Source organism: Strongylocentrotus purpuratus, unplaced genomic scaffold (genome assembly GCF_000002235.5).
Source record: "Strongylocentrotus purpuratus isolate Spur 01 unplaced genomic scaffold, Spur_5.0 spur5_scaffold_2, whole genome shotgun sequence".
NCBI classification, from domain to species: domain Eukaryota; kingdom Metazoa; phylum Echinodermata; class Echinoidea; order Camarodonta; family Strongylocentrotidae; genus Strongylocentrotus; species Strongylocentrotus purpuratus.
Genome location: NW_022145605.1, coordinates 14,614,740 through 14,638,180, shown reverse-complemented (window position 1 = coordinate 14,638,180; position 23,441 = coordinate 14,614,740). Strand labels below are relative to the sequence as shown.

The following is a 23,441-nucleotide window of genomic DNA, read 5'->3' as shown; positions in this document are numbered from 1 at the left end:
CCCCCGGGACTATTCCCCCCCCCCCCCTAACTGAGCGAAATATCGGTCGGCGCGATTTTCAATTTTCAAACATCCTCCTTGAAAATCCTTCGGACGCCACTGGCTTTAACCCAGGGGCGGATCCAGCCGGCGGCAAGGGGGGGGGGGGGGGAGCAAATCTTGAGAAAATATTTAGCGGCGAATCAGCCAGCCGGCGAACAGCGAATGAGCGGGGGGGATTTTTTTCATGGGGGGGGGGGGGGGGCAAAATGTTAATTTTGTTTGTTTGGGGGTTCAGGGGGGCCGCTTTTGTTTTTATGTTTTATTAAAGGTAGAAATTTAAGTTACTATTCTAATTTTTTACCTGTTTGGGACACTAGGGGGGGGGGCCGGGCCAGTAGAATCGCCTTATGGATCCGCGCCTGCTTCTACCCCCTCCCCCCCCCCCCAAAAAAAAAAAAAAAATCAACTTATTATAAGTCAAGCTGCTCAAAAACAATATATATGTCAGACAACAATAATGTAATCGAGTAACTAAGATTTTTAAAAGCCTCATTGTCTCCATACAGGAAATGTTTTTCGATACAATAATGATGGTCATCATGAGTTATGACTAAAGATCATCAATATTTGATAACACTTCATAAAACATAACGTTTTGATGAAATCATTTGAATTATATGAGGAAGTGTTAACTAAGATATTTATCACGAACCTCCAATATTTCAACAACAAAAACGTCTGGTCGTCCATAGGGCACTTTGATTTCTTTGATGTGAAACTCACTGCATTGGTCAATGAGCTTAAATATCACGAATGAGCTAATGTAATACACATGCTTATGTTTATGAATGTGTTTAAATTCACTGCCACTAAAGAAAATAAACTGCTTTCATGACGGGATAAAATGAAAAAACAAATAAGGAGGCAAGCCACAATAAATTTGTTAACAAGCATCTATGCTGATGTTCATCGAAAACTCTTTGGCGCCCTCTATCGATCAAATCATTACAACAAAATAACATCATGTCTACAAAAAGATTACAACAATGGTAAGGTCACCTGTGTTTGTGTAATCCAGATGTAAATTGATGAATGCATTGTCATGACGGATTTTGCTTCAATTTCAAAAGCAAAGCGATAACCATGCTTAGACATGCAGATGGACTGAGTCGATGAGAAGAAATAGATATCTGAGACAGTTGTAAGAAATTGGTAAGGAAAATTGGTTTTTATCTAAAATGTGACGTTGCCGTTGCAATCACGTTTATTACTCTGTTGTGAAGATCAGCTGGTGCATGGTCGATGGTGTAGGGTCTAACTGTTAGATCGAAAATGTGTTGAAATTTGAAAAGTTTAAGAAATTACTCGGCGCTAGTTCAGAAGTCTATCCAAACTTTGACCCGTAACTCCTGCGTGGAGATACCCTACTAAAACAAACCCTAAATGAAGTAAATATTCATCTAGATCTAACCATCAAATAATGCCCAAATAATGGTCATGATACAGTGATAATGATATGTCGATATGTTTGTAATGTAACCTGTTTCGTGTCAATTTTCTTATGTTTTTCAGAGTGTTATTCCTAAAATTAAAACGAAGACCTATAAAGTCTAGACCCACTTTCTCACAGGATTCACGGCAAAGCAAACTGCAGCACAATACAGCAACACAGTTGCTAACGTACCGACGGTGGGTGGGGTGCAGGCGCGCGCGTGTGTTCAGTTAGTGACTGTAATAGTTTAGATCTACAGTCGCTAACTTAAAGTGCGGGTTCAAAATCACAAATATGGCAAATAGCGTATTACTAGTGTAAGGTTTTAATTTCACTGATCCAAGTGGTTACTTGTTTATTTTACATGTATGTACATTTAGCTTTCCACTCCGATATGCTTTAGCGCACTCCTGACCTACATTCATTCTCTCATGTCTGCTAGCTCTTGGCTTCTATTGTTCTGTCCCTATTCATTCATCCTCATGCACATTACCTGCTATAGCACCACACACACACACTCTTCCTTATCTCTTAGCTATTCAACCCAGCACACATGGCACATGGCACTCTATCTTTTACAAGCTTTTCTATTGGTTACTTACTTATTGTCCAATCTTGTGATTGGTTATTATTGTTTGATGGACTGGATGTCAGCCATCTTGGCAGCCATTTTGTGGTTGGAATAAAATCTGATAGTGCAGCTCAAGTCCTCAAACATGTAAGACCACTTTTGTTTTGTGTGGGTCCTTACACTAGAAACTGGTAAGCTAACAGATGGCCATCATGCAAGTTTCAGGTCAACTACATATCGAGTGATTTATAAAAAAATAACTAATGTTTTAATGCCGTCACAATATGAACCAACCCTGCCTAAGCAGACGACATCCCATAAAGAATGAACATAATTGCAATGCTTTTATTTCTCATATTATTTATAATGAGTTTAGTGTTTATAAATGTGATGGAATTTTACACCATTCAAAAAATGATATGACCCCCATTCTGATAACTAAATTCATTTGTTTGTAAATACACAGGATAGGGGTTAATGAACAATCAAAGAAACCACAATTTCAAATTAAAAAACCTCCGGAATGATAGCATGGACGTCATTTGTTCCCTTTTGAAACGCCGAGCATGCCGCCAAGTATGCAGCTGAAAATACAATCGCATCTTATTTTGTTTACAACAAATACAAGCGACAGATTCCTTCTTTTTTTTATCCTTGCATTTTTCATCAAAATAATACCATGCAGGGTTTAGAGTGAGGCAATAGATTAAACATTTCGCCTGAGGGTATTGAAGTAAGAGAAATAACTGAAGAAAAGATGACAAAACAAGCACTGAAATTGTGTGAGATATCATTGGACATCGTCTGCTTGTGCACATCATGTTCAACATGTAACGTCATATCTCAGCAGTGGCAAGGGAGCTTTTCAGGCGCTATGTCGGGGCTATATCTAAGCATTTTGTAGTTGTTAATAATCATTACTTTGAATGTTTCCAAGCATTGACTTTTGATAACCTTGGCCAATGAAAGTGTCACCTTTGCAATAATGACATTAAAGTTAGTTTTTTAAATCAATGAACCTTCTCTTTAACACATGGAAGGTTGTGTGTACTGACATTATAAAAGCAAAACTCCTTCTCAACCTGCATCCAGAAGTCAATGTGACCTTATTAAAGTTGTCAATTTTACCTTTGGATTTAACAAAAAATATGCATTAAATTAACCATCATGGTACATATTTTCCCTGTATAATATTGTCCAACATAAGTTTTAAAAGATACATGTACATTGTAAATTAGATATTGCACATCAACTTCTTTAAATTACGGTTTGAAATCAACTGTGCGGATAACCAACCTGTCTGGACACATAGTCTGTGGGTTTAAATCAAAATATATGTTTTCTTTTTCTTCTTTTTTTTTTGCTTTAGTTTTTTAAACAAATGGTCAAGAAAACTATCAGTCTGGATCTACACCCTGTACGTTGTAGTCTATCTGTTTAATGTGTCAAAATCTTCACTTTTGTCTGTTATCAATTAACCTTTAAGGCATCATTTAACAATGTTAAATCTGAGAAGCTCGGCCCTTCATAATGTACTGTACGTGTTATCAGTGTCTGTGATATGGTGTAATATTGAAGCCCTAAAAAAATTATCAAGAAGTGCCTCAAAAAAGTAAAAATCTTTGAGTGACCGGTTTTACCATACTCGTTTTCCCCAATAGACTTTTTCAAAATTTGTAATTCCAATCATAAATATTTTTGATAATCAGACAGGCGATCGGCTTGTAAAAGTCATGGGGTTCCTGACCGACCTAAAGGTTTATAATTATGATTGCAGCATGAGCTATATCCAGGATTTTGTTTCAGAATCTGAGACAAAGTTACCGGATCCCTTTAAAGCTGTCCAATCATGACGACGTGAGCAACGTGTGCAGAGTAGATTTTACTGCAAATGCTCTGTTTAAAGCCAGAAACACAGAGTGAATTCCCTGAATGCCCAGGCAAAATATGAAGTTATCAAAGACGTGTCATTTGGCTCTAATGGGATTTTTTTTTTCTTCATTTGGTAACTTGAATAAACAATTTTCAAGTACTTTCTGATTTTATGGACTGGTAACTAGATATAGAAGCTATTATACACTCCCGCAGAGTACTAGAGAACTTCCCATCTCCAATGTCCTTTTTCCCATTGAATATTGATTTTAAGAATTGAAGAGCAGGATCTATCAGTATTGTTGAATCATTGCTGTGTACATGTAGATCTTAAGTCATATGCTAGGGAAAAGGAAATAACTTAATTTACAAGAGGCTGCTGTCTTGTTACTAGTGACGGTCCTTTATTCTGTGAAGATATTTTCAATGAGTATGCTGTCAACTGCAGAATCTGAATATATCCATGATTTAGAGCTCTGGATTTGCTAGTTCATCAAACTACTCATTGATTTTTTTTTTAATAATTAGTTCTTTTGAGCCCATTTGGAATATTCTCAGGATTTGATTGCAATAGAAATTAAAGAGTAGCAGATTCTTCAAAATGTTAGGTATGTACATGTACATGTAGTCTTATACTCTTTTCACACTGGTTTTGCTTAACCCCGTACTTTGCTTAGCCCCGTACTATCCTTAACCCTGGACTATTTTGTTTGGCTTTTCACACACACTGTTTTTAGTCCCGTACTAGCGCCTATTCCGGAATAAGAAAATTCACGCTGTTCTCACTGCAATTCGTTAACCCCGAATATCGTGAATGTTATGATTGGACATACATTGTACTTCGCATCTGGCCAGCTGCGATACGCTCCATTGCGTAGTACCGGACTATTTTTTGTTTCTGTTCTCATTCATTTGCTTGGCACCGCAATTGCGGGGTTAGCAGGAGTTAGCACCACAATTGCAGAGTTAGCCCTGCTATTTTGCAGGGTTAGTTAACCCTGTACTATACAGTAGGTGGGGCTAAGACCCCCCCCCCTTAACCCCACCTATAGTAGGGGGTTAAGCAAAATATTGCCAGTGTGATAACAGTAATAGAGTATGTACTGTAGTAGGATACATTTGAATACCAGTATTGTAATCAAGAGGACATCATAGTGAACTCCTCTTTTTATAATGTATTGTGATGGTGAGGGCTAATGAAAGTTTAAATGGTTGTAAAGTGAATTGTGCAAGGTACATGTACTGTACATGTGTAAGTGAATATTTGGTCATATTGTGTATTGACGTTATTAAAGGTGTCATACATTGTAGAATAAACATGCAGGACACTAGAAAATGGGTGCAGAGTAAACATGGTAAGATGTATATTGCGTCGCATGTAAATATCCTGTATTGTTTTGGAGCAGGAGGGGATATCTTGAGAAATGGATGTTTTTTACACAATATACAGTGTACAAACCTACACTACAATGTACATGATGTAAAGTAGATGGACTTAAGAAAACCTAATGCTCTAAAAATGTTTAATGAAAGTTGGAATGCATGGCTTGACAAAAAGTGTATATTTTTATTATTGTTCTTTTTATTGCTCTTTTTGGCAACCAATTGACTTTGATGTTTTAGTGGCCTACAGTAGATTAATACAGTTAAGGACAAAGTTTATAATTTAAAAATATTTCTTTTCCTTGTAGAATACAAATAATATAAAGATGGACTTGAATCATTCACATATATTAATAGAAAATAAGATAAGGTTGCCTGATGAGGGCAACTATTCATCTTACTTTTTAAATACTAGCGACTAGCTGGAATGCTCCCCAGGGAGTGGAAAATGTGCATACAGTACATTGTGTTGCGGGTAAGCCTGAATCCGATGACCGGGGTACATGTAATAATATGTTCTGCGCCTAGAAACAAAGTATAAGGCGCATTATAAATGTGAGCTATTATTATTATTATTATTATTATTATTAAATATTTGGTTGCCTGACAGAGCAGCCCAACCCCAGCCAGCCCTTGGGTACTCCCCACTGTTTGTGTGGAACCTTGCATGCATACTACAGCATACATGTAGTTGTAACAATGTAGGTGAAAACAGATACACATATTCTCACGCTTTTGCAAATGTTCATTGATTTATTTAGAAATTTGTATCATATTTGTTAAATAACAAAGAACAAATTTTTGTGTCAACGTTGTGATGTTGAAACAGCTGTTGTAAGAATCGGTTCCAGTTTTCACTGCTGTTTGTCTGGGTAAAAATTACATGCAAGTGAGATCAGAAAATGAAAAGCATCCTAATGTGACCATGGGGAATTTCCCCCAGCTGAACTGATTTTAAAATAAACATAGACAGTGTTTTTTTCCCGAATATACATGTATGTTGAATTGTTGATCAGTTGTTATTATTATTATTTTTTTAATTACATTTATAAATGTACTGTTTTTTGTTAATTTGGTTTATTTTTTATGAAAGACTCAATATTATTAATACTGTTGCATTATTATAAATTCATTAAGGCTTTCACTGCAATGGTTTCTGTACATACATGTACCTGTACATGCACATGTGTGTCTGTCACTATTGAGCTTTAAAAAAAATAATATACTGTTTATCTTCAATTCATTGTCACCTGATTTTATATGAAGATAAGCCGTGTGTAGGACTGGTGGCGTTTCACAGAACTTTTCATCAGTGACAAATGACAGTTTTGCTATAAGCTACTGAAATCTTGCTTCTGATTGGTTATCAACAGATTTGTCACTGATTTTTGTAATTTGTCATTGAAAAAAGGCTTTGTGAAATGGGTCCCAGATCTTATTTACCGTAATTGCCGGCATTAAGATGATAGTTTGCAGTTACATGTAGTCCAGATAAGGTTTAGAACATTTAAAGGATGACTACATTTTTTAAACATTTATCAAATCGCTGCTGAATTTACATGTACATGTACAGTGTACATGTAGTATTATTTAAAAAATATTTTGTTCAATATGTATTTGAAGATTATTTTTTGTTCATTGCAGGCCCGGTCTATACAGAATCTCTGAGATACAGAACTGCTTACTACCCGCCTCATCCCTGTGGTCCAGTCCCAGCGCCCCACCCAGCCTTCCTCCCCCACCCACCCCAACCACATCCACCCCAACCACACCCACCACCACCACCCCAACATACTGCCATGTACAGCAGTCACAGCTACCCTTACGCCTTCAACCAATCCCCCCACCAGACCCCGCCCCGTCATACGCCACCCCAGGCTCACATGCCCATGCCCAATCCGCCCCAGTCCCAGCCCAACCTGAGCTACCCACACCCCACCTCCTCCTCATACCCCGCCTCCTCCTCGTACCCCACCCCTCCGACATCATCACCACAAGCACCCATGGCAGCAGCAGTGGGAGCACCAGGGGCGAGCAGGGGGTCGTCGGAGTTCCCTCTTCTAGCACACCTGTCGGTAGATGAGCTTCAGAGGTTACTCAGCTGTGAAGACAAGCTCAATGATATTGCTGCTGATGATGCAAATCAGGTAAGAGCATATTTGCGTCCAATAGGAACTCCCTAATCATCCGTGGTAAAGTGTCAAGTTAAGTGCTAAGTGTTCTCAAATGCGTGTGTGTGTGTATGTTTTGGAAGGCTAGGGGTGCACACTGGTACACGTTTGTCTTGTTTATTCTCGTGTGTGTATCAAAAATTGTAGAAATATGGTTTGTCCATCACTCCTGTAACGCTGTACCACTGTCTGCTGCTTGCTCAAGATCCTTGGTGAATACTAAATCAGTCACTCATCCACTCCTTATTCTACTGAAGAAGGAAAACATTCATGAGCAGATAAGATTTGTATTAAGTCGATCAATGAAAATCAAAAAAATTGTATTGACAATTCCCTCTATTTGTTTATTTATTTATTACTAACTTTATTTTGATATTATCTGGGAATAGAATACTTGCAGTGTATTTCCTTATTATTGTTATATTTGACATTGCTAATTGCATGCCATCTCTTAAAGCTTAGATGTATGTAGATAATGCTTTTGTCTGTTTCTGATTCAGCTGTAAAGATAATATGTTATTATTGTATTGAAAAGGAAACAAAACTGAATCATGTTTGTTTGGAATTTTGCTTCTTGTAATCAATAGACATGTGTGTCAGATGTTCTGAAACATCTCAGTTTTTTTGGTCCCCTTTATTTCCAATGAATTTTCAGTGTAATTACCTGTAGCTCATTTTAAGGAATGCCAAAGTTAGGCTCTGATAAAATGTTATGTTCGTAGAACCCCCCCCCCCCCCCCCCCACACACACATTCACATACACATGAAAGGCTACTGCTGTATTAGTGAATGAGTATGTACATGTATACATGTAATGGTACTACTTTTACTACTACTACTACTACTTCTACTACTACTACTACTACTCTTGCATATTCTACTACTACTTATAGTACTTCTACTATTGCTACTTCTGGCAGTGCAATACTACTACTTCTTCTACATGTACGTATAATAATAACATTTTCTATTGCCATACTGAAAACATACAGTTCTTGTATGAAATTGAAAGATTTCAAAATATCCTCATGAATACAATCTTGTAATTGAGGAGGAACATATTGAAAAAAGTGTATACAGTGTTAATACTGAGCAGTACAATACAGCTACATTTCTGAGTAGATTGAACCCACACATATCCATCATGATTGTGCAACATTGTTTGTGTAATACTCAATTACTCATGGTCATATAGGAATAGCGATGACACTATCTGATCAGTATACATTGTAGTACAGTATGCTACCAATTATGTACCGTACAGTGTATGATCATCCATCTTACACCTACATTGTACATCAATTACTAATTATGACAATTTATTTGGATCATCAAAAATCTGTATTATTTGCAGTAACTGGGTGTATTTGGTTCGTAGATCTACAAACAAACAAAGATCCTGTAGAAACTATTTCAGTTCAGGCTATGTACATGTAGTTTAGTCAAGTATGATTCATCAGGTACTTGTAAATGGTAAGGAACTTTGACTGACCTCACCTTCCATTGTTTATTCAAACTCTGAATAATCATTGCAATCTGTCTGCAGGCGTACTTGAAGTGCAATTACAGAATTGCAAGCATTTTAATTGCAAAATGATAGGCCTACAGTGTACATAATTTACATCAACTGTACATGTAGATCAGTATAATAACTGTCTACATTTATGAATCAGAATTACATATATTCTAAGATTTTATTTTTGTGTACAGTACCTTGTTTTCCACTATTTACAATAACTACATGTAGTTTGAATTATATATGACAGTAGACTTCATTCTATCAGAGACATAAACAAAACATACATGTACATGTATAACACAATCAGAGATTGTATAATTTAACCTTCACAGAAATCATGCTCATTTATTAACATGTACATCTAAGCGTGTACATGTATGTGAGTAGTATTTTGTACATGTAATTGTGGTGAGGCTACATATTATTTCCTGCAGTTGTGGTTTAGATTAGCATGTAGACTACCTGTGGATTTTAACAGACTCTTGTTCATAATTAATGCAATTCTGATGTGTTGCAGGAAAACAATTTGTACAAGTGTTGGAAGGTAGGACTCCACAAATTTGTTTAAAGGGGAGTCCTGGGTCCTGTCTTATAAAGAGTTGATATTTTTAATAGCAACTTATTAGCAATTGATATCAATCGCAACTACATGTACATGTACATATGGGACTGCAAACTTGCCATTGATTAGGACTTGTGATTGCTTGAATTCTTGCGATTGATTTGGATCAATCCCAACTCTTTATAAGATAGGGGCCCAATTTCAATTTTTAGAGTCTGTCTACATGAGTCCTACAGGTGTATGTAAAACTCTTGATTTTTGTTGTTGTTGATTTTTTTTTTGTTGATTTTTTTAAAACTTTTTTTATTTTATTATTATTATTATTTATTTTTTTTATTATTTTTTTTTATGGGGGGGGGGGGGGTGGGGTCCAGACTGATAATTTGGGCACCTGTCAGTGTTGAGTCCCGGTTGGTGTGAAGGGGTCAAACACAGGTATGTAAGGCTTTAACTCACCACACATTATACAGTGAAACCTGTACATGTATACAAAGGGCGTGTTCATGCTTCACTTTTTCTGGCCAGAATCAGGCATCTGTTACGCGTTTAGTTTAAAACACGGTTGCGTCCATGCTCACTTTTGTAGAATCACTGAAAAACGGCGATCACGATCGCCGATCGTAAACTCACAAAAAGATGCGTTTACAATTTGTAAACGCGTTTAAATGGGGTCAACGCACTGACCTCTAGTGGGTCTACGTAGCATGCACAGTGAAGGTTTGCGAATCCAGCTGGAAGACCAATTAAGGCCACACAGGGAGAATTGCCTGGAGGAGCCAGAGAAGTGAGCATGAACAGTACACAGTGGAACTGCGATTACGATGAGCGTTTACGATGAGCGTTACAAATCGCTCATTCTGCCTTCAAAATTTAAGCTTAAACGCACCCAAAGACCGCTTAATACGGGAAACAAGAAAAACGATCCTATAGACATGTGGTCTTTCTGTACAGGTGGTGGCTATGCAGGTTTCAGTAAGTTGGATTTGTGGTACATTCCGAGCACTGCATGTACAATATAGGAATATGTACACCCCTGTACATGACTTACATGTCACATGAATTTTGAGGAGATTTTAATGTAAGAATAATTTTAAAAGGCAAAAATCTCTTTCTAGGGTGAGAAAAAAAGGAATCTGTCATGAAGAACAAAGTGAGGTGGAACACAAAGAAAAGCAGCAACAGACTTTGACAATTCGGAACACACATATTTTGTTGTTGTTATATTCCTTTGTAAGATTATCTTTTGTTTTAATATTTAAGAGAAAAATTATTCATCCATATTCATTTTATTCAAAATTAGAAGAAAAAAAACACTTTCTTTTCACTTTCTTTTTAAGATTTACCTGTAGTCAGATGAAAAGTTTTGAACGAAAGCTAAAACGGGGTCTGCCCCCTTTTCAAGTTCTATCTTTTGTTTTAATATTTAAGAAAAAAAAGAAGAAAAAAAATGGTTATTTGTTTTCAATTTCTTTTTTAAATTTACCTGTAGTCAGATGAAAAGTCTTGAACGAAAGCTAAAACAGGGTCTGCCCCCTTTTCAAGTTCTATCTTTTGTTTTAATATTTAAGAAAAAAAAGAAGAAAAAAAAATGGTTATTTGTTTTCAATTTCTTTTTTAAATTTACCTGTAGTCAGATGAAAAGTCTTGAATGAAAGCTAAATCGGGGTCTGCCCCCTTTTCAAGTTGCATTGGATATGACAGGTAACTTGTGAGAGTGCTGTTCCCCCTGCTGGGTTGGAAGCATTCCTTTCCATACTGTCTAAATGCAAATCATCCAGGAAGCTTCATAGGCTATGACACACGTCTTGTCTTGGTTCAGTCAAGGAGATCACACCGTAGTCTGTAGTATGTACAGCCTGTAGTTAGTATACCCTACTCCATGGTTATTATATCGGGTATAAATTACTGCAGGAAGTAAATTAGCATCATATTCATTTACCACGTATTAAACCACCTGGACTGCACATTTCCTCAGTAGACAATTGTGAAGATCTTTCCTTGATTCAGTCTGCAAAACTCTACGTACATGTACACTGTATAGCCTGAAGTTGCAATATTGGTTGTAAATTACTGCAGGAAGTATCATAATTCATTTTCAAAGAAAAACACCTCGACGATGCTTTTCGGAGAAGCCATGATACACAACAACTAGTATTCTTCATCCAGTCTGCACGGACATGTACAGCCTGTAGCGTTGCTTGTAAGTTACTTGGAAGAGACTTTGCATCACATTCTGATTCATCAAGACCAAGTAAAAAGGCCTCGACAGGACTACCCTCCGAGTAGACGTTCGTGAAGCAGCTTTGAGATACAATTATTCTTGATTCCGATTGCACGGACATGTACAGCCCAATGTTAAAGCAGCATCGGTTGTAAATCACTGCAGGAAGTAAATTGACATCGTATTCATTGACGACGTAAAACATCTCAACGAATTTGTCCTTTAGCATTTATAAAAGATCGAAGCATCAAGATACGGACACCATGAATAATTTCAGCAGATCACCAAAAGCTCCTGGTGTGCCTGGAAAGAAAGTCCATGTAGGTTTAATTGTCAAACATGTTGTAAATAGTCTTTAATTATGAGATTTACATTTTATGCTCCACTTCTGTTTTATTTCAAAGATATGTTATTCATTATATGTGAAATCAATGATCTGTTCAGAATGAAGCAGGTTATATTAGTACACTTCAAAGATTGATCTTGCATGGTGCATCAACATCCTGTACTTTAATGTAGAGTGTGGTGATCTGAAAAGTAATAGAACCTGCAGGATAAAAAATTTCCTCAATTTTTAAAAGTGAAATGTATTTGTTTTCATAAGGCGTCATGAAAAACATGACCTGTTTCCAATGATAGAAGCTCCTTTACTTTTATCCAAATTTTGGCAAGGACAGAATTGGGAGTATGAATAGAAAAAACACCATTTTCACTGACAATGAGGGCATTGAAGGGTGCAAATAACCCGGGAGTTCTCTTTGTATAGGGACGGGTACTACCGTAGCTCTGTTTGACTGAAAAGGCAATACCGGTAGGCCTACATATCACTTGAATAAGTACATCATTTCACTATTGAAGAAAGTTGTAATTTGAAAGCAGATACTGAAGGAAATTCATATAACAGCATGGATTATGATCATCCAGAGGTATTTCTTTTCAATCTTATTAAGTGTTTCTCTTGCTGATTTATGTATTCTGTATGAATATCCTGATACAAATGATAGTTGTTGTTATTGTGACTGTTATTGCAGTGTACATGTACATGCCGGCATACATACAATTCCATTCAACCACATGCATGTCTGTGGTTGAATGGAATTGTGGACGAGTACATACACAAAATTGTAATGACTAAAAATAGAAGTATGCTCATCTTTTAATTTTCTGGTATTAAATGTAAATGGAGTATCATACTTTTGCATCGTTTTTTGAACTTATGCAAAACTGTATACTGGTAAAAAATAATAAAAGAAACTGCTAAAAGTGCTATGTACATGTATTAAACTGCATATTTTGTTCTCATTACAATGACTACACAATAATTGACAATGAGCTGCATGGACTACCGGTATTGAAAAGTAAACATGTACTTTTCTTCCTATTGCTATTCCTTCATGAAGAAAGACTTGAACATTGTATATTTGTCCTTGGGTGGAGGAGATAGATTATGTCCATGTCGAGTACATGTACATGTATGTACCGGTATAACTTTGAACCAGACTTCCATATATCTTAAAGACCCTGTCGGAAGCGAAGAATGAAATAGATGAATTATGTATCAACGGAAAGCCTTTAAGACTTCCATATCTTAAAGACCCTGTCGGAAGCGAAGAATGAAATAGATGAATTATGTATCAACGGAAAGCCTTTAAGCCATAGATTTGCCACACTCAACCCAGGTGATGTAAATGGGTTCCCTGGCAGGAATTAATTCTTTGAAATGCTAGAGCGCCGTAATGGCAGAACAGCTAAAGCCGGGTTAATAATCTCCAAGTTTGGAAGCGCTTACTGATTGTAATACAAGTGCTAATATAAAAACTGAGTATTATTATTATTATTGTTATTACAATAATATCAATTATAAGCTTTTTAAGTGTCTGTTAGAGGAGTAACAGATCTATCTCTGAAAGCTCGAAATCTAAAGCTTTGGGAATCGGAAGTTGTTTACCTTAAAACTGACATAATTTTACGTGGAGTACGCATATTCACAATGACTTTGCATTAATTAAGCACGGCTCATCACCTCAGCTACATGTACAGTACATGTAGGCGAGCTGATCAGGTTCGCATTTAATTTTATTACAGTAATTGTGGAAAATGAGGTTTTAATTCCTCTCAAAAGTCTGGAAAGATGATTCAGTATGCTAATTCTTTACTCCCATGATTCTTTAACTCTCTAGATCTTATGGTAGAGATATCATTAAAATCATTATCAGTCTATTGTAGTATACAATCAGAGGTACCTTTTTGTCTGAGTATATCAATGTTTGATAAAAGTCTACAGTGAACATTTATTCTAAACAACAAAAGTATCTGTTTCCTACATGTAGATATTTTTAGTCTGATCCATATTCTATTGGGGCTATAAAATCATATTTGACAGTTTGATACAAGATCACCCTAAACTTATTCCTCTAGTCAATAAAATACCTTCACCTTTATCCTTAATTATTGCAATATTGGTTTTGTTTACTGGTATGTTTTTAATGTACATATTGGCAATAAAAAAAGATCTGTCACCAAGTAGCAAATAAATGTCTAAATTTGTTTTCCTTTAATGATAACATATTTAATAATTTGTTTTATTATTATCAACATTTATGATTGAGCAGAACAAGCAGCGGCGTGTGGACAAGGAGATGGCCATGGCAGAGAACAGGAGTTTGGCTGACCACAATCTGTCCCGAGAGACGAGGTTACGGGAAGGACGGAACCAGCTTGGCCGTCTACACGAAGAGGCAAAGAGCATACGAGACGTTTACGACGTAGACAGGAGAAGATTAGGTATGATCGTAAAGTAGGATAGATACTGTCAACCATAAACTTTTTATGAATTTGTGAATCGTCGAGACTTGCGAAAGTTTTGTACTCACTAATCGCAAGACAAATTTTGGAAATTTATTAGTTCCTTGCCATAGAAAATCAGAAATGGCCGTTGTTATCCCTTAGCAAAAGTTGTGTATACAGTACTGTATATTAACTACGTATTGCGGGTTGATAATACTGTAGCATATTCCAAATTTTGTAAGATTTTTGATTGTTTACCTCCACAAGGTCAAAGGTCATGTACATCTTGGGACTGTTTTTTGTAGATTCCCAAATGTACTCATGTGAAAATGTATGTCTACAAATAGGGTAATTGCACATCTTGGCTTTATGGACTGTAACTCCACATACAGATTTTGATTTATGTTCTGCATTCAGCAACAATTAACAGGATGCACTTTAGTAACGTTGAGATGTCTTGAATGTTTATTTAATTTATGAATTTACATCACCTACATTGTAGTGCTAGATTGGTCTAGATTAATCTGGTTTCGTTTCCAATTCATAATCATCTATGAAAACTTAAAAGTGTAGATTCCCAAATGTACTCATGTGAAAATGTATGTCTACAAATAGGGTAATTGCACATCTTGGCTTTATGGGCTGTAACTCCACATACAGATTTTGATTTATGTTCTGCATTCAGCAACAATTAACAGGATGCACTTTAGTAACGTTGAGATGTCTTGAATGTTTATTTAATTTATGAATTTACATCACCTACATTGTAGTGCTAGATTGGTCTAGATTAATCTGGTTTCGTTTCCAATTCATAATCATCTATGAAAACTTAAAAGTGTTTCAGTTTACATGTAAGTGGTTCCACTCATGACCCATGCTCTGGCGAGAATAGCTCTGTGGTAATTTCATACACTAACAAAATTCCTACATTCAGTCCTAGACCAAACACTGTACCTAACCCTAACCTTAAACCTAACTTAAAGTGATTTTTAAGCTGCTGTAAGTCATGGGCCACCATCTGGTGCTGTGCAGGCATACATACATATAAAGTGTCTCAATAAAAAGAAAAATGTAACATAGAAATGTGTGGCACTAAAAAAAATGTTTGGTTTGATGGAGCTGGACATTGAGTACCCCTTGCTCGAGGCTGGGGAAAAAGGTGCAGGAGAAGTCCATTGCCATCATTATCTTAACACTACAGATTTGACAAAATTTGAGCAAGTGTCCAGTCACTATTCAAGTAACGTTCATACCAGTATCATGTTTTCCCAATGTTCAATTTTCTTTCCAGAGTCTTTAAATGAGAACTTTTCACTGGATGCTGCCAAAGTCATGTTAGAAACATCAGCTACCAAGACAGAAGAAGAATCAGAGGTAGGTCTTAACCCTTATTCCTTCCCTAGCCCCCTCCCTGTCATTTTTGTTAAGTTTAACAGAGGACCAATTACCAATAAGATAAGCATACTCTATTTAAAATATCAGCTTCATATATTACTTTTGGGAAGTTAAATACAGATGTTACACTCGAAATACCAGAAAATCTTCTGACACGTTTGAATAAAATGAGTCTATATTTAGGCAATTACACATTCAATTGAAGATTCTTGAGTAACATCATCCTGGTATTTCTTCTTCTGAACAGGATATCCAACTGGACTAAATGATTTTGTGGTTAAAAATTAAAACGAATCTCATATCATTTAACAAGTGATGCAAACCTGCATGTCCTTTTGCTTGTAATAAGTAGGTCTTCTATTTTCTCTTCTTTTTTTTAAAGGCATTTTTTGTGTTGGAACAAATAGGAAAGTTGTCCGCCACTACATACATAACAGACACATTACAGATTTAGTCAATTTAAAGAGCCCATACCTATATTGATCACAACTTTTTTTTTAATTCACCATCTCAATTTTTTGTCTGATTACATTCAAACGTTCACCAGTCTACTTCCCTGAGTTTTCTGCTTTCCTCTAGAGTAGTTTGTTGTCAAGGTTGGATTTCCCTTCAAATCAGACTTTACACAAAATATTCTAATGCTCAGTTCACACATGTCACAATAAAACACTTAAAAATTTAGATGCTGAGCATTACAGCAACCAACAACAAAAGTACACTTGATTGTGAAATAACAACTGGGAATGAAGAGGGGAAAAAAGCTACACTGTACAATGCATCAAAGGCATACTCTGTGAACTGCATGCTATGGTACTGATTTGTAAAGGGCACTACGCTTTCATCATTTAATTTTTGCAGCAGCGGATATTTTAGGCGGATTCCCGTTATTAATGCCCATGCCATATCTGAATAGCACTATGCAAGTACTTGGGAGTTTCTCAACAGTAATTTAATAAGCCTCTTCTTTTAATAGAGAGTTCTATTGGTCTCATATTGTTGCATTGCAAATGTAATAGTTAGGGTATCACTTTAAGAAATATAAGATAAGTGCTTTGAAATTCAGTGGTAATTCAATAAGTCTGTTGTTTAACCAAAAAAAGAAAAGGAAATAAAGATGATAAAGAATCCATTTCCTGTTTTGAGTATTATGGAGTGGGTTTACTCTGGTCCTAGAAAATCTTGAAAAAGAAGAACTATTATATCTTAGCCTGAAAATATTACAGAATCCCCTAAAGGCTCGTTGAAATATGAAGTGGTAAACCACAGCAACATTCTTACAATGTGTAAATAAATAGGCAAAGGCCCGGCGCGTATTCACCGAGCTCTGTGATATCAGATACAAAAATGTGATGCGTATGTAACTATGACACTCCCATCATCATACATGTACCAGCAACAAAAAAGCCCATTTTTACCATGCCATATCTGATCAGGCTTCAGCAGTGGCGTAGTTATCGCTCTTAATGCTTGACAAATGTGTAGAGCATTGAGTTAACCATCTATCTATATGTAAATTTTATACTTGGTCATTGATAATATTTTTAACCCAATATTGATGCAAGATACTACATTAGGTTGTATTTATACTAATTATATTCTTCTGTTAATATTGAAAATTGAAATGCTTCCAATATTCAGCATTTATAGCCAAATGCCTGCTTTAATATCTTGTCTAAAACTAAAGATTTGTTGGTTATCCCATGAGAACCAGAAGGGGGTTGAAGTGTGTGCTTTAATATCAGCACCCTAGCTCTCCAGCGATGATGTACGATGTGGCAGGAAAGCCACCATTAAGATAGTATGGGGTATTACATGTTCTGTACATTTGATTGAATTTTGTAGCATCAGTGCAGTACTTGAGCATGTCGTCATAAGTGTTGTTATTTTGCTTCAACCCTAGAGGAAATAACTTTTTGTCAATATTTTGCTTATAAATCAAGATACATTCCATACTTGACTTGAGTCATTTGTGTTTATTGTTTCACCCCACTCAGGAAATCGCTGAAGAGTTCCTGAATGGCAACTTACCCATATCAGACTTTGTCGAACAATTCATGCAGCGGCGCATGATGGCGCATGTACGGCGAATTAAATCTGACAAAATGCAAGAACTCTTGAGAAAACCTAGTTATCCTGCACTCCCGCAGAATGTAGATATCCCCATGACCACGCCCATGGGCTACACCCCCATGCCTGCCAGACCGGCGCCTGGTGTTCCTCCTGCTACTGGTAACCAGATGCCCTCGTACTATCCTGGGCACCCTGCACACATCCCGGCACCTGCGCCTGCCCCTGTAGCGTACAGTGGGTCACCATGGGCGGCCTACCAATCAACACCCAATATGCCATCACTACCAGCTTTTCCTCGTTAACATCTTCTAAACTGCCAAACTGAGACTGAGCATTATTAGATGAAGGCAGTTATAATAGTGGACAATCTACAATAGCAATTGCAGTTATGACATCTATTACATTTACCGTTATGTATCTGTACCTTGATCCCATGGTTCTGCTTCTTTCAGAGACATGCCTGTGAGCGCAGCGTTACTGTGAAGTCCTACAGGGTACATGTGAGTGCGTTACACCCTCAGAAAAGGGAAATGCCACTTGAGGCAAATGTACCTTCGACAAGGGTACCAATTGGTTTTGGTCCTGATAAATCACCCCCTTAGATGCCACAGAGCCATGTATCTCTCACTTTGGATCAAGGTTTTAATAAACAGTCCTCTGCCAAGAAGCTTGTATCAGTGTATGACTGTTTTTAAATTCCTTCATCAAGGTCAGAGCAGTGTCGGTGCCACACTTTGGATGGGGTAGATGATCTCATTCCCCAACCACTCAAGGAAGTGATGTGCAACTGTGAAGCTAGCTCTGTTTTCATGTGCAAGAATATGACACCACTAGAAGTGAGTTTTTATCATGGACCACTTTGTTGTTTTGCAGTGAATATTACATTGTATGTCCTGGAGAAGGGTGTTCACTTGAGAATTTGATTAATAAGGTAAGCCTTGAGGAATAGACTTCCTGGTGTCCCTCTCCCACATACATGACAACTACGGTTTCAAATTAGTATGCACTGGAGCAAGTTTTGAAGCCCAGATATTTAACGTATTAGTAAACATTCTGGTAAAACATTCTGGTAAAATATGACCCAACAATGTCGAAGAATTGACAGGCTTTGAGGCATCACACTTGTCAGGTCTCAACTTAAAACAATGCTGGAAATAATGAATATTTTGACAGCTTTAACTTATTCAATAACTGGGGAATACAAGTGTATAAAACAGTTTGTAGAAACAGACCTTGATACCTTGGCAATGACATTTGACCTATACTCCTTCACACGTCATCATCAGCGCATGGCACATTCTAAATAAAATTTGTGCCTCATTCATTGTCAGAAGTAGCCATAAATTTAGATACTCCTGTACTGGTAATTATCATTTTAGTTACATGAGGTTTTATGACACATGTGTCGCGACAATTGCTTTGCAGTCAATTTCCTATGCTAAACTTATTCCTGATTCGTTCAAGCCTGCAACCAATGCTATAACCTGACCCTGAACTTTACCTAAAACCCAAGCACAACACTAACCCTTACCCAATATATTTGGCCAAATAAAGCTTGTTGCAACTGTAACCAGGGCAAATATTGGATGAGAATGTTTTAAATGAGGGTCACCTATAAAAATTATTAAAAAATTTAAAAAAGAAAGTAAATTTTATTACTATTTTTATCTAATCATGCATGCATATTTTGCTATATTGGTTTAAATGATTAAGTAATGTTTAATCTTATCGTGTATTAATTGAATCAAAACATTTTAATTGAGGTGGTTAGTGGTTACACTGCCATTTAAAGTTGATTGTGAATATTAGTCATAATGATCAAAAATTCGTTTTAGTCTGATGTACAATTGATGTGATTGAAAGTCTTCTATGATCCCAAAGCAAGGGTATAGAGTGATAGCTGTTTTGAAACCCTTAAAGCTATACTGGCCCCTCTAGCGCCATCTTGTGTCAGCTGTAGCAGTTTGTTTCTGTAACTTGCTGCACCCCCAGCTGCGTTGTTGGTTCTCATGTCGAGTTCCCTGTCTGCGAAGTGGAAATGAGGTATTGGGTTGCACACTGTTGGCAAGTTGACCACGAGGTGGCGCTGTGCAATATATAGTGTGCTAGGGCAGAAAGTTCAATCAGTTCAGTATCGCTTTAAAGTACTGAAAGAGCATGTGTATCCTCTTGTATCCTCTTGTTATTTGAAAACAAATAATAAGGCATGAAGATATCATTGTCCATGTGATCTTTCAACAATTTTTCAGTGGGATCATATTGAATGTTTTTGAAAGTTGTTGACTTCAAGGTTTGAGTGTTCTGATCAGTAATTGTATTGATTAATTGATTCAAACAATATATTGATGCTTTTATAAAATGTGAGGCAATTTGAAACAGGCATGCATATTTCATTTTCAAGCATATATTTGTATAACTTTAGGCAAAGTTCAAATGAGAGTGAAATTGTGTTTTTTATTTCTTTAAATCATTTTAAGCAGACTAATTTTCACAGGCCATTAATATTGATGTGCTATCTGTATGTATAGAAGAACACCTGTGGTGGGTCTGCCTCAATACCCTGACATTTTACTCATCAATTCCATGTTTCCACCCGATTTGGGGTGTGATTCAGGTACATTATAGACTGCTCTTTTGTCATATCCAGGTCATAACCCTTTCATCATTGTTTTCATGTAGAAAATTTCATAGATGGGTACGTTTTTTAGTATGTTGATTGATTGATTATAATTTGTGTGATCTTGCCTTTTGAAATTACAGGATAGGTGTTCTCTTCTTTCCTTTTTAGTTGGTTTTTGCTGCTGGTATCATTGTTCTGAACACAGAAACAATCTAAAGATCTCTGTATGTCCAAATAGTAACGGAGGTTCATTTTCTGACTTTGGTATGTTCATGACATTGGCCTCATCCGAGCATATGTGTATTTCAAACAAATGATATATATCTACCCCCCCCCCCCCCCTATTGTACTGACAAATTCCAAGCCCAGAGCAATTGTCAGTAGAGCATTTGTCGCACCCTCTTTGTAAGAAAACTGGAGGTGCATTTTGAAATATGGATGCATTTTTAATAGGGTGATCAAATGTTGCTGCTTCTACGCTTTCACTTAATAACTTTTCGGTGACTGAACTTCATTGCATGATTTTAGCAGTATTATTTCCTATATATAATTTGTAGTACACCAGTATGTTTTCTGTTACCTGCATATTTTCGATTTTTTTTTGCTCGTTCCGTCTTTTGATTCTTTGATCATACCTAAAGTGATTGGTATCATAGAACTATTGCAGTGTAGCTATATTTTGTACATCGTTTCATGCACTAATCAAGTACTCTTGTAGAATTTTTTTGTAAATAATCAAGCATTATAATTTATACTCCCAATATATACCTGTACAGTGATGGTATACAAACTTGTGCACTTTGTGTTCCAGAGCTTATTAAATTATTGATTTTAGTTGAATTAAAAAAAAAACAATATCGGTGGAAAAACATGATTCAATAACCAAAGGAAATTTAATAGAAAGAAAAGGGACATTGTAATAGAATAGGAAATTCATTTTGTTAAAATTGTGGTTTTATTGTATTGTCTCATTATATATTGCCTTGCTGAATATCCAAGTTCAACATTTCAAACATTGAATTAGAGGCATTTATGTGACATGTTATTTTTATGGGTGAATGGTGAAGGGCAACTTCTTTCGAAAAGTCAATCCAAGGCAATTTCAATAGCCTTGTGCGTCACCTATTGAAATGTGTGAAACACGACAGTGACGCATTATGTAATCCAAACATAATTCTTTTGGATATAAAAATAGAGTTTTGAAATTGCCCTTGTGTTGAGTTTGATTGTGTTTTAATTATCTATTTCAATTAGCCAATATGCAATAAAGAAATCTAATATACATGTATATGGATTATCGGTAATGGGCAGTTTTATCATTCAAGCATTGAATTCCAAAGAAAGTTCATGTGCAAATAAATTTGAAGCCACTGAAAACGAGTGCTTAAGATGACATACTAATGTAATGTAACTAAGCAAAATGCTGTATACATAGTTAAAAATGTCTGGCCAATCAAAATTTGTTTTTTTACCGGTACCAGGTATCTCTCTTGCATCTTTTAACAGTACACCAGTGTCTGAAGTAGTTCTTCTGGTACTTTCCTGCCCCATCTAGCTAAATCTCAGATACGTGTAGATGAAAATGACCACCAAGTTTAAAAAACACATTTTGGTTTGAGAGTTGTGATTTGCGGAAGAAAAGGTGCGGTTTCCCTTTTCATGCATTTTTTTTTAACGAAACGTCTCTTGTAGCACTTTCCAGAGGTAAATTGCTCACTGCTTTTTTTTTTTTTGTCCTTTGTTCAAAAGCAGCAGTTGGCATATCAATGGAATTTGCAAAGCTACTGTCTAAAGACAAGTTCATGTAGTAATTGTTTGTTTGCAGGAGTGAAAAATAAAAAATGTGAACTGTTCTACTGAAATAAGTCAATTGGAATGACTCGATCACTTCATGGTCTCTATTTTTACCTTTCTTCTCATGCTTTTGTCAAATCACATTAGAAACATACATATGTCAACAAATCACCAACTACTGTTTATTAGAAGCAGTTCTTATAAATAATTTAAACAAATATCTTTTTACCATTGCATACATGTTTATTAGAGAGTACTGGAGTAGAGATATTAAGTATCTAACAATTATATAGACTAAACAGAACCAGTTAGATATCCATTTTTACTTTTTAGTTAATAAAAGAAAGGGAAAAAAAGGATGAAAACAACCATTTAATCATTAAGATGACATATTGATTCAATTGAAAATTAGTTCATTAGCTTTTTTATTTAATGATCATTACTTATGTCCATATATTTTAGTACATGTGCCAATATTGTACATTTCTGTATATGCTGTGTACGTTGATTGAGCAATTTATATTATGGGCATACACGTACTTGCTTGTAAAATCATTGACTATATTCATTGACTATATTCATGAAGATTGTATTAAATATATTAAGATCAATCAAGATTTTTCGCTTTATTATTTGAAGTAAATACATGTTGTTTGGCATCTCTAACTTTTGTCTATTCTGTACTGATCAACCGAGTTCAAGGAAAATAACTTTAATAAAGTTACCTTCATGTATGTTGCAGCGTAATTGGTTGAATAATAAAGAGAGGGAGACAGAGTGAAAATCAAACGAGAGAGACAGAGTGAAAATCAAACGAGAGAGAAAGACAGATATAAAGCGAGATGGAGAATAGGGAGAGAGAGCAGACAAAACAGACCTGATGAGATGCACAATTTGCTTGTAATTAGTACATTCTGTTTTGTCAGTGCATGTACAATATATTTGTACAAAATTATATTCTTACATAAATCAAAAACAAAATATGAAATAAAACAAGTCAAA

The 23,441-nt window shown here is 36.1% G+C and overlaps 1 protein-coding gene across 2 annotated transcripts; it reads left to right on the top strand.

Annotated features, from left to right (window-relative positions):
• The first annotated feature begins 989 nt into the window (after window positions 1-989).
• Window positions 990-22,767, top strand: LOC592398 (vacuolar protein sorting-associated protein 37B). 2 transcript variants are annotated; one of them, XM_791924.5, is made up of 5 exons: window positions 990-1,194; window positions 6,945-7,447; window positions 14,386-14,557; window positions 15,852-15,934; window positions 17,950-22,767. In XM_791924.5, exons 2-5 carry the CDS (start codon window positions 7,100-7,102, stop codon window positions 18,325-18,327), a joined length of 981 nt encoding a protein of 326 aa, XP_797017.2. In that variant the 5' UTR covers window positions 990-1,194; window positions 6,945-7,099; the 3' UTR covers window positions 18,328-22,767. The 2 variants fall into 2 exon arrangements, with proteins under 2 accessions (XP_797017.2, XP_011670931.1); XM_011672629.2 differs by lacking the exon at window positions 990-1,194 and adding an exon at window positions 4,432-4,525.
• The last annotated feature ends 674 nt before the right edge of the window (window positions 22,768-23,441 follow it).